Genomic DNA, 11,344 nt, shown 5'->3' with positions numbered 1-11,344 from the left:
GCTGATCAGACAACGACTAGCGACCCGGCAGACCAAATCATTCCCGCCATCTTCGCCCGCTGCTCGACCGGCGCGATAGCGACGATAAGTTTCTTATCTGACATCCAATCGCGACGTGGCGCGCTTCCGCAACGCCCTAGCCCTAGCTCATCTTGAGGTCAACGGTGCTTGGTGTCGCAATGCATAGGGGGCTGACGGCCGCCAATCGCTCCTAGTGCTTCTGTTGAGTCTGCCACCACACCCGAGCACACCGGATGCTCAACGCCCCCCAGTCCTTTTGCGCGCCGCGCTTGTATGTTTTGCTTCAGAAGTCCCAAAGCCGCTGTCACTTTGCACAGATGTGATTCTCCTGAGTCGTGCATGAACCTGAACGACACCGCACTATGACGGAATCCCTCACCGCACGCAAATCAAATCGACATGGGCCCTAGCATAAGTGAGCTATATTAGGCTGCCCGGTTTCCAACGTCGACTGCATGGCAAGGCAAATGAGCCGGCTACGGCTCCAGAGCGAACAACTTGGAAGCTACCATAGTAAGGCTGGGCTGGCAGTTAAGCTCATGATTACGTCTGCATGCAAACTCTGTTCATGTTTCCCTCGAGCTTACAACAGCCCTATCGATACATAAGTAATCGCGCACCATCCTTGACAGGCACCGCAAGCCATGAATGCAAGCATTACTCTCAAACGCTGTCGGGGGTGCCAGCTGCCGGCCCGAAGCATTGCCGCCATGCCATCGTGATGACCAATGGCCGCCTGGGCCCGCGTCGCAGACACCGAACACCAGCTCAGCTGCATCTGTTGTGTGCGCATCATATTCCATTGGCCGCCTCACGGCTCGAGCGACTTTGCCACACCTACGCCTATGTTTCAGCTGCACAAACTGCGTGTCGTGTGCCTCCCGCGCGTCAAATGCCGCTCTCGGTGAAACTCTACGAGGCTGTGCAACCAAGCATAGACGACCTTTGTCCATACTCACGAGATCCCCATCCCCAAGGCTATGATCCGCAGCCTCGACTTCCGCCGAACTTCTCGTATATCCTCATACGACGCACCGGGACCGTTCGGCACGCGTACCTTGACATCTGAAGAGATGCACTCCAATTTAGCAACATGATCCGCAGTGGGGCATCAGGCGGCTTCTTGGTGGGGTACATGAAATTGGGTGTACGTATGCGTCGAGACCGCGATTCTCGACTCCGAGCCGCGCTGACAATTCGCAATTGCTATGATGACTTTAAAAAGTGTTTTGAAAACAGGCCGACTTTCGCGTTAAACATATGGTCAGATGTCGATTATCAACATGACATCTTGACAGTTGCTGCTGGTGCAATAGAAGCATAGAAGGTCTCGAAGGCAGGCGCTTGGACCAGTAATTGCGAAACAAGCCTAGTATCAGGGGTACAGGTGAACCTCGCTGATCCCTCTTGGAATGCTTGGTTCACCATACATTTCTTCACTCATTGTGCCTCAGAGTCGTTTCTACACTCACTTTTCTGTTTTACCAGTCTGTCTTTACGTCCTTGAATAATTTGTTTTTCGCATACAGCCTCATTCGCTGTTGCGCCACACTCTTTGATCTCATTGCACCTGCTCAAACAACTTCTCTACACTCTCTTAAACGTGATTCTCGGCGAATCAACCCAAGCTCTCGCCAACACCACCACCGTTCTTGGAAGCAGTCTTATACTATTATTACCAATATGCGCGGAATTTTTGCTACAGCGGCCCTACTCGCAGGCGTCCAAGCCGCCGTTGACCCCATTGTCATCAAGGTATGATGTCGTGCGATAGGTGCGACTTCCATGTCTAACAATGCCCAGGGTCAGAAGTTTTTCCACAAGAACAGTGGTGAACAATTGTAAGAGACACCAAGACACCAAGATGAAGCCAAGCTAACAACTAGACAGTTTCATGAAGGGTGTTGCATACCAACGTACGCGCCCAGTACTATCCTAATCGCATAGCACACTACTTACACGACGCAGAGGAAGTCAACTCCAACTCCACAGCCGCCTCAACCGACGAGATTGACATCACCGACCCCCTTGCCGACTCTTCAGCATGCAAGCGCGACATTGCGCAGCTCAAGAAGCTCCAGACCAACACCATCCGTGTGTACGCCATTGACCCTAAGAAGGACCATGAGGACTGTATGACACAGCTTGCAGACGCCGGCATCTATGTCGTAGCCGATCTATCTGAGCCAGGAATGTCTATTAACCGTGACGACCCCGGTTGGACTGTCGAACTGTACGCCCGTTACACCAGCGTCGTTGACGAGATGATGAAGTACGACAACACCCTCGGTTTCTTTGCTGGAAATGAGGTCAGCAACCAGCCCAACAACACCGTTGCCAGCGCTTTCGTCAAGGCTGCCGTCCGGGACACCAAGGCCTATATCAAGAGCAAGAACTACCGCGAGATTGGTGTCGGATATGCTACCAACGACGATGCTGATATTCGTGAGAACATGGCCAACTACTTCGACTGTGGCGACTCTGACAGTGCCATCGATTTCTGGGGTTACAACATCTACTCGTGGTGTGGTGACTCCTCATTCACCGAGTCCGGTTTCGATGTCCAGACCAAGAACTTCGAGAAGTACAATGTCCCAGTCTTCTTCGCTGAATACGGTTGCAACACTCCTCGCCCTCGTAAGTTCACTGAAGTCAAGGCTCTTTACGGCAAGGACATGACCGGTGTCTGGTCCGGCGGTATTGTCTACATGTACTTCGAGGAGGAGAACGAATTCGGTAAGTTCACTGATTTTCCGACGTATGATGCTTCTAACAACTGTCAGGTCTTGCTTCCATCAAGAACGGCAAGGTTGAGACCAACGAGGACTTTGACAACTTGTCCAAGCAAATCGCCAAGGCCACTCCCGTCGGCGTCAAGATGTCTGAGTACAGCCCTAGCAACACTGCTGCTGCCTCGTGCCCCAAGGTTACATCTGGCAAGTGGGAAGCCGAGTCTGACCCCCTCCCTCCTGTCGCCAACGCCAATCTTTGCTCGTGCATGATGGAGACTCTTAGCTGCCAAGTCGCCGACGACACCGAGGAGAAGGATTTCGGCGACATGTTCAGCTTCCTCTGCGGTGAGAAGGATGGCGAGTACTGCCAGGGTATCAACAAGAACGCCACTGCCGGTCCCTACGGTGTCTACGGCATGTGCTCCAGCCGCGAGCAGCTCTCTTTTGCTCTCAATGCCTACGCTAAGAAGGTCAGCGGCGGCTGCGACTTCAAGGGCCAGGCTACCACCAAGAAGGCCGTTGCTAAGCCCACTGCTTCCGGCTGCTCTGGCCTTCTCAAGGACGCTGGTGTTGACGGCACCGGTTCCGTCTCTGGCGCTGCTGCCAAGGCTACTGGTGGTGCTTCTGACTCCAGCTCTGCATCTGGCTCCGCTGGTGCCGCGTCTGGTCTCTCTGCTCCTCACTTCACCAACGGCGCTTTCGGCATGGGTCTGTATGTTGTTGCCGCTGTCGCCTCCGGAATGGCCATGATCTTGTTGTAAGATCTAGGATTGAGTAGTAGACGTGGTAGAGATGGCTCGACTTGACATTTATCTTGCATAGTTTGCGTTGGGTTGCGCTTATTCCCCTTGGGTTCGCTGGCATCATCTTGAATGTATGTCCCAGAAGAGTACTGTGGTTTTCTTTGGCTTAGGTGAAATTATAATAGTTTGACTATACTTTCTGTATGGTACACATTGAAATGAGACCTTAGCCTGTCCGAAACAAGATACTGGATCGTTTGAATATCTGGCTTAATACCATGTTGTGAAATTGTGTCCCCGTATAACCTCAAGGAAATGGCTGATTTTGGAATTATCTGCAATGCGTTTTGGTCTAGTAGTTCGCGCACGACATAAAAGTACGTTAATGTACAGAATCATACTTAATCAGACTCTTGAAAACCAGACCATTCGCACATCACGCTGTCACATTAGATATCAGATTAAAAAACATTTACACTTTGATATTGACTGCTACCACATCGTTTGGTTGCTGACACGCGTATGTGTTTGATGCGAGAGGCCATCAATACCTTTCCACCAGAAACACTCTCCGCTCGCCATCGCCCATATCCCCCAACATCTTTGCTTCCTCGCCCTTCATATATAGATATGCCTTCAAAAATGCGGGATCCAAAGCCTCGTTAAGTGGCATATCCGCTCTCAGCGATGTGACAGCTTCTTGCATGCTTCTTGGCAACCTTCTCATAACACCAAACTCCGCCCGCATCTGCTCGTCCATGGTCGAAGGGTTAACTTGGATGTCTTGTTCCGGGAAAGAAGGTTCGTTCGCAGCGAGACCGAGTAGACCAGCGGCGAGAACAGCAGAAAGAGCAAAGTACATGTTTGCAAATCCGTCAAGACAGCGAAGCTCCCAATGACCTGGAGATATGCGTCGGAGTGGCGTTTCACGGTTTTGGGTCCCCCATGCTACCTTTTTCCAAGTGTCAGTTTATTTATACATCTAGACAATATGGTAAAGGGGCAATAGGTATCGTCAAAGCACAAAACAGAGAACGTACCCATGTTCCGCCTGTCCAAGAGTTTTCCGTTACGCGTTCGTAACTGATTTCCTCGGGCATGCTAAACGCACAGATGGCAGGCAAGTGCTTCAAGACACCTCCAACGAAGAACTGCATATCACGCTCTGGTGGGTGCAAGCTGATGTGCGCATGAGCCGCCGTACCAATGCCTTCAAAGGGCTTGGGATGAAGCGTCGCACGTAGCCCATGCAGACTAGCTATCTGAGCGATGACCTGTCTGGCCTGGAGAAGCGTGTCAATTGCAAGGAGAGGAGGATGGGGCGGAAGTACGAATTCATACTGTCCCGGTCCTGATTCGGCATGGAATTGCTGGACCTCAATACCCATGTCCTCAAGTGCCAGAACGATTTCGCTAAGGAAGGGAAGCTGAAGCCACTGTTCTGGCGTTAGTGTGCCCCATGCGTGGGTTTTTGTCAGGGGTGCTAAATCCGGGCGTATAAAGTCAGTATATGTCGCATATGCAGTTTGTATGGGTATACTGACAATAGGGCTCAGCTTCGAAAGGGTTGGTTGATGCCGAAGGGGGGTTTCGGGAAAGAAACGTGACTTCAATTTCAAACCCGGTAAGAAGTGTTGTGGCGTAGTTGTACTGGAGGTCATTGATAAGCGTCTCAAGGTTGTTCCGCGGGTCTTCTGGAAGCGCAGAACCATTTTCCGTGCGCCAGTAACTGAGTACTGTTGCAGCGGGCAGCGGATCTTTGTTGTGCGTTCTGCGGAGAGAACGTAAGTCCGGCTCGACGTATATCTGGCCCGTCGTATTTGTGACGGGCGTTATGTGGTCATTTTGAAGGGTGCCCATGTTTCCCTGGGATATACCGATACGTTCCCCTTCGGTTATCATGCGAGTAAACTCCTTGATGGGAACTATGCGGCTACGGATTGTGGCCATGTAATCAAGCCATTGTACGTAAATGAACTTCACTGTGGGATTCTTCTCCTTGAAATCGTCAAACAGCTGGATATCGTAGACTTGCCTGAAGATCGGTGTACGAGGTCAGTATTTGTCTCACATATAGTTCGTACAGACATTACTTACGGTGCCTTTGGTGGTGGAGGGAAAGCTGGCTGTGTGTACGGAGAGACTGATCGAGTAGCTTGCGCATTGGAAGCTGAGGACCGGTTGGGAAAGCCCATGGTGGGTATCGGTGTTACTGCTGGAGACTGATAAGGCGAAGCTTCGACTGGCTTCGGGTTGTATGTGAGCTGCTTTGGATCTGCCTGTACTGTTTCATCGAAGAAAGCCTCGTAGCGTAAGTCGTATAGCACATTGGAATTGTTGAACATGATGTCTTTCGTCATGCCAATCGCTTGATGCGGTGTTAGGTCGCCTTTCTGGATGTACTCTACGAGTAGCTGTATCAATTAGTATGGGCAAGCAGGCGATACGGTACATCAACAGACTCACATCGAGCCAGACTTCGCGGAACTGTTTATTGGCAAGCCAATAGGTCTCTGGAAACCAGTGCCCATCCGAAGAATACAAGAGTTTACTGGCCGGGACAAGTTCCATGGATTGTCGTAGAATCGCTTTCTGGCCATCCCTACTGACCATTGGGAAGACTTCGCCAATATCAAGGTACACGTGTCGATATACAGTTGCGAGGTAGCCGGCTTCGCGCGTATACGGATAGGCAGAATGGAGAAGTACAAATGGTACTTGTGGGTAGTTTTCAATCAATGGCTGGAGGAAAGCAGGGTTGGACTCAAGAAGGCTAATGTCATTATCTCCAAGACCAGTATGTAGCTGAAATGGCTTCGCAAGGGAATCAGAATGAGGTAGTCGCTCCGACAATATCTCCAGGGTACGCAAAACGAGATAGTCATTCAGGTGCTTCTTCTCAATACGGTAATTGCGTTTGCGAATGCAGCTCTTAACGTAGCGTTCGAAAGGGTGCCCAACGGTTTTTGCAGCTTCCTCATATTCTGGCTCAATGTCGAGCCCTGTTCGGTAACAAATGACAGATTTGAACCCAGCGACGTTGTCGTCCTCAACAGCCTCTTGAATTTCGCGCTCGAAGTCCTCAGTGAAGTTTGTCCAGGTCTGTGGTAGAAACTTGGTCTTCCCCAGGTCGTCTTCTGATGCGTCCTGAACAAGGTTCTCCATCAAGCGCTCAGCGACTGTCTCAATACGTACAATGCGTTTACTGGGTGCCTTGGTATAACGATCATGATAATTGTAGGGAAAGACTTTTTCTGGTCCGGCAAGTCCGTCATCGATGAGTAACGCGTGTACGTTCTCGAAGCATCGTTGATGTAGACGCTCGGAATTGCTTCGAACCCATTCAACCCTCTGTTCCAGAATGTCCTCCCAATCTGCGTCTTGGCCGCATTCGTAAAGTTGGCCTAGCTGTCTAGCTGCTCGCAAATGAGGAAGGGATTTGAAAGTGTCTCTTAGAGCTCTTCCTTGGGCTTCCGTAGTTATGGTCTCAAAAGGTATCGTATCTGCTTGGTGAGGCAGAATGAGGTTGTGTGCGTGGTTATCGATGAGGGGATAGTTGTTGACAACATGTCGTAATTGTTCGATAGTAGGCCTAGCAGGGGAGCTAGGCTGATCCATTGTGAGCTCCTGGGACTAGGTGCTAGCCGCTCTTCTAGAATGGAGCCACTCCCTCTGATGTTAGCCTTTGTCGCAATTTGTGCCGCGCTTGTGTGAGGAAAAGGACTGCGATATTTCGCGTGGTGGTAGTTTTCCGGCCGCGTTCTTGTCTCAGAACCAAAAAGATGATGTAGTTATTCGCACTCTTGCACTTTCGTGCGTTACAGGCATAATCCAAGTCGAACGAATGCGTTGTTCGTGAGGTATGTTCCAAGGTCAGTCCGATGACGTCGGTAAAGCGGGAGTGTTAGCGCAACCTTCAGAATCAATCTCCAGTCAGTCGCATCAATTCTGTCCAGTGACTTGGTGTTTCTTTTGATGCCAAACACACGATGATGTAGGATCCGGGAGTGGGGAGAGCGGTGGTCCGAAGTGGGGTATATTTCCAAGGTTTGATCTTGTGAGCGTCAGCAGCCCACCTGTTACGTCCTTAGCTGCACTAGCCAGAGTATTCGACTCTTCTCCAGAGATGGACATACGATGCAACCTAAATATCATAGAAATGGAAAATAGGTTCGCAGATTGGTCTACGCAATTCTAACACAGTATGTACGGACTATGAAGTATGCTTGTAAGAGTATGAGCGTCAGGTCAATTGCAACATGTATTTTATAATGTGTTATCTATCGGGTATACGTGTTCTCGCGCCTTGCTGAGTATGCAACATCGTCTAACTTCCCCCTGGCCCCAGCATGTTCAGCTGTTTCAACACGCTCACCATGGCCTTCGCCTTACGATCACCACGAGCGGCCACATGCACTTGCTTGGCATGCGCGATCACGTCACCTCTCCAGCGCCAAAAAAGATTCTCAATCTGCTTTGCTACACTCACACCTTCGACCCTAGCAACCAACTGACATACCCAGATCAATCTCCTCGCGCTAATGAATCTATGCTCCATCATAGGTCGAATGATGGCGGCTCGGACTACGGCTTTGGTAAACAGAGGACCGATTGGCAAAGAGTACGACTTGAGGTAGTTGTAAAGAGTGTAGATGGAACGCCAAGTCGCCCGCTGCGATCGAGTGGCATCGATGGAGTAGTGGTGAGCTAATTGATGTATAAGGACTGTACGTTGAGAGGGTGCGATGTTGTTGGTAAGGTTCGCATAAATTTGTGGCAGAGCGTGATCGTTCGAAGCGGAGTCAAGGATTGCAGTAAAATCCCTACTGGCTTTCAGGGTTTTGATCTCCTTCTTGATATCCTCTTTTGTCTGTTTTTCGATGTTGACGCCTTCAATCGAGACGCTTGGTTCAGCGATCCTTCTTAGAGAATTGAGTATATCCTGACATATTTGTAACGCGAAGGCGTGGTGTCCACTTCGGTCGAGCGTCTGAGCGTTTATGTGTTGTCGAAGCAAAGACAGTTCTGCAGTAATGCGAGTTTTCATGCTCGATACTCTGTCCAGTAGAAATTCATTCTTCTCCAGGGCAATGAGGAATCTGTGCATGGAGTATAGATTGGCATGCGATGCGAAAAGATTAGCAGCAATGCGCAATATTGGCTCATATGGCAGAGAGACTCTACGCATGTGCGAGAAGATCATCACTACATCCTCCTCGATTTGTACCGTGCCTTGTTGTTCTAGCGCAGAGACAGCAGAGGCACTGACAACCCGCCACAAGCTTTCCTTGTGTTTGGCAAACTCGGGTTGCCGTTGTGCCATTCGAAATACGAGAGCATAGAGCACTGTGTGCAGTCGCACTACGCTCGAATTATTGCTCTTGAATGCATGCTCAACCACTTCCACAAAGGCGGCGTTCATATAACCGGTATCAGTGTAGCGAACATTGAATCTGTTATCGAGGTTTTCGAGGACAGCCAGCCACACATTAAGACGGTACCAACATGTCTCAACTGGCAGCCGGCTTTTCCGCTCAACGGCTTCGACGAGAGACCGCGTGATTGGTGGGAGTTGTAGTCGAAGCTCCTCTTTAGGCAAGAAAAGGAGCATCTCCTCAACAAACGCACAAGGAGAATGGCCTTGAGCAGCGCTTGCGACTAAAACCTTGATACTTTGGGCTGCGTTATTGCTGCCAGCCAGTTCAGAAAGCAGCGATTTCTTAATGGCAGGTGCCTCAATCTTGTTTGCAAGTATACGCAAGTCGTCTACAACGCCTTGTATGGCTTTTGTGCTGCGTAAACAGCTCTGATAGGTTAATCGAACTAACGTGAGTAGCTCGGTATCCTGTGATGAACTTGTTGAAGCTGCAGCAGAAGTGGCTGCTCTAACCATCTTGACATATAGGCGGTGATAGACCCGAGGAGCATGATGTGCACCAGAAGCCTCGAGGCACCTTAGGAAGTCAAGACTTTCAGGCGTATAGGTGGGAGGGACATCGAAGAACTTGAGGTTGGAAAGGATGCGGGTAGGATCCCAGCGAATGCTTGTCAGGTGCTTGACCACCATAACGTTGTAGGCCCAAGCGTTACTGTCAGCTGGTCGACATGATATCCAGGCCTGATGTGAGGATCGACAGCGTTCGGCCGTGGACAGAGCTTCTGCGTTTGAAATCTGTGTCGCGAAATTGTTGAAATGCGTCTCCGCGGTCACAGCATCTGTGCTGATTCCTCCTAGCCGGCCTACTCTGCCCTGCAGTTTGGTCTGCGTATTGTTCTGCGAGAAGGGATACGGTGCGCCGAATGGGAATGCGCTAGTTGTAGACGGTGCATGTTCAGTAGATATTTCGTCGGATTGTGCTATTGGCAAGCTTGGAACATGAGGAGCTACTGCCAGTGTTAGCTGAGGTGATGTGGTGAGGCGGACTGCATATACGTACATGTGTCCAATGGCTCTACGTAGTTTTGTAGAGACGGCGCTTCATATCTCCAAGTGGGTTGAGTGTCTTTGCGGAAGCCGAAGAGCGCACCGAGACTGAACAGCGGCGAAAAGTTTTCCTGGGGATAGAAGTTGGCTGAGACGGTCATCCGGCGTTTTGCTGCCCTCCTCCTGGCCTCCAATGGTCCCGGAACATGGCTGCCATGGCGCTTCTGTTGCGGGCACGAACTGGGGAAAAATCGACCAATGGCATCAGTGAGGAGGTTGTCGGAGATCCATATGTGCTGAGGAGAGGGGGATTGGAGCGATTGCACTGCTCGGCGGCAGGCAATGGGCGGACGGCGCATCAAGCGTGGCTGGTCATCGGAGGGCCTGGTGAAGCTTGGTTCGACAGTGAAGTCGCGTCCCAATCGGGAAGTGGGAGATGCACGTGATCATGATGACTAAGACAAGTACAGCTGGGCAGAAGCAGGCCACTCAGCCCTGGAGCAAGCTTGGAATTCGGTACCAGTACAGGCCGGCGACTTGGCATTACCTGCAACAAACCTGGGGAATCTTGACACGAGCATGAATCTTGGGGCAGAGTTCACACGACACGGTTGCGTCCGCTCATGTCTCAGGTTACCCAAGCATTCTTGACGTCTGTCTAATTCAGCCGTTGAGCGCAGAGGCGTTGCGCAACGGTTAATGTTGAATTGCAGAGCCACTTAATCACAGAGGAATTGTCGTGCATGTTTTATTTTTTCTCTCGGAGAAGAGTCCTTGCTTCCTTTCGTGGTGCGCTATGCTCATGCTGTATTTTTAAACTTTGCGCACGATAAGGCCGGGCCGCGCATGTCTGGACTGAGGTGTTTGCATGTCGGATAGAGCGGACGACGGCTTGCATGCTCCAGAAGTGAGTTAAATGAGATTCCACATCGAGGACACGCGATTCGACCCTCTGCCGCGTCCCCACTCCCGCCTTGGACAGACAAAGGCATTCCCAACAGCATGGAGTGGAGCGCAAGAACGTTCTCGACCTGCAGTCCATGGCCAAAAAGCGTCGTGCGCGTCCTGGATATCGCAACGTCAGCGATGCCCAGGTGGCCGAGGGCTTTAGACGCTTTCGTGCCTGACCGCGCGGTCCTGGGTTAGTCCTCATCCACCCCCTGCCGTCCCCCGGCAAGCATGTAGCCTTTGGTGAAACACCGACAAGCCAATCACGGCGACGTTCCTGGCACTAGTGGGCCGGCGCTATGCCCAGGGCGGTCGGCATCGTGGCCGGCTGTCGCGCACACGAGAGGCCCTGGACGTGTACCGTGAAGCTGCGCGTGAATACCGCGCTGATAAACTTTGGCACAGGAGATGCGAGGGGTGCCTCAGAGGCAGCATGCAATCTGGATGTGTGTCGAGTGTGCTCTAGGCGGCGTGGG

The 11,344-nt window shown here is 51.2% G+C and overlaps 3 protein-coding genes across 3 annotated transcripts; 1 reads left to right on the top strand and 2 right to left on the bottom strand.

Moving 5' to 3' along the window:
• Positions 1-1,704: 1,704 nt before the first annotated feature.
• Positions 1,705-3,514, top strand: AA0111_g37 (1,3-beta-glucanosyltransferase; the record flags this gene model as incomplete). The annotated part of the gene is made up of 5 exons (XM_028649614.1): positions 1,705-1,776; positions 1,825-1,862; positions 1,912-1,937; positions 1,990-2,757; positions 2,805-3,514. 5 exons carry the CDS (start codon positions 1,705-1,707, stop codon positions 3,512-3,514), a joined length of 1,614 nt encoding a protein of 537 aa, XP_028512072.1.
• A 526-nt stretch (positions 3,515-4,040) lies between these two features.
• Positions 4,041-7,114, bottom strand: AA0111_g36 (hypothetical protein; the record flags this gene model as incomplete). The annotated part of the gene is made up of 5 exons (XM_028649503.1): positions 4,041-4,448; positions 4,537-4,979; positions 5,041-5,531; positions 5,594-5,910; positions 5,963-7,114. 5 exons carry the CDS (start codon positions 7,112-7,114, stop codon positions 4,041-4,043), a joined length of 2,811 nt encoding a protein of 936 aa, XP_028512073.1.
• Positions 7,115-7,823: 709 nt separating this feature from the next.
• AA0111_g35 (hypothetical protein) lies at positions 7,824-10,279 on the bottom strand (the record flags this gene model as incomplete). The annotated part of the gene is made up of 2 exons (XM_028649390.1): positions 7,824-9,883; positions 9,934-10,279. The coding sequence occupies 2 exons, from the start codon at positions 10,277-10,279 to the stop codon at positions 7,824-7,826; spliced, it is 2,406 nt and encodes an 801-aa protein (XP_028512070.1).
• Positions 10,280-11,344: the final 1,065 nt, after the last annotated feature.

The sequence above is a fragment of the Alternaria arborescens genome, assembly GCF_004154835.1.
Source record: "Alternaria arborescens strain FERA 675 chromosome Unknown contig_1, whole genome shotgun sequence".
In the NCBI taxonomy this organism is placed as follows: domain Eukaryota; kingdom Fungi; phylum Ascomycota; class Dothideomycetes; order Pleosporales; family Pleosporaceae; genus Alternaria; species Alternaria arborescens.
The sequence above is the reverse complement of the archived record's forward strand: the minus strand, read 5'-3'. Positions and strand labels throughout refer to the sequence as shown.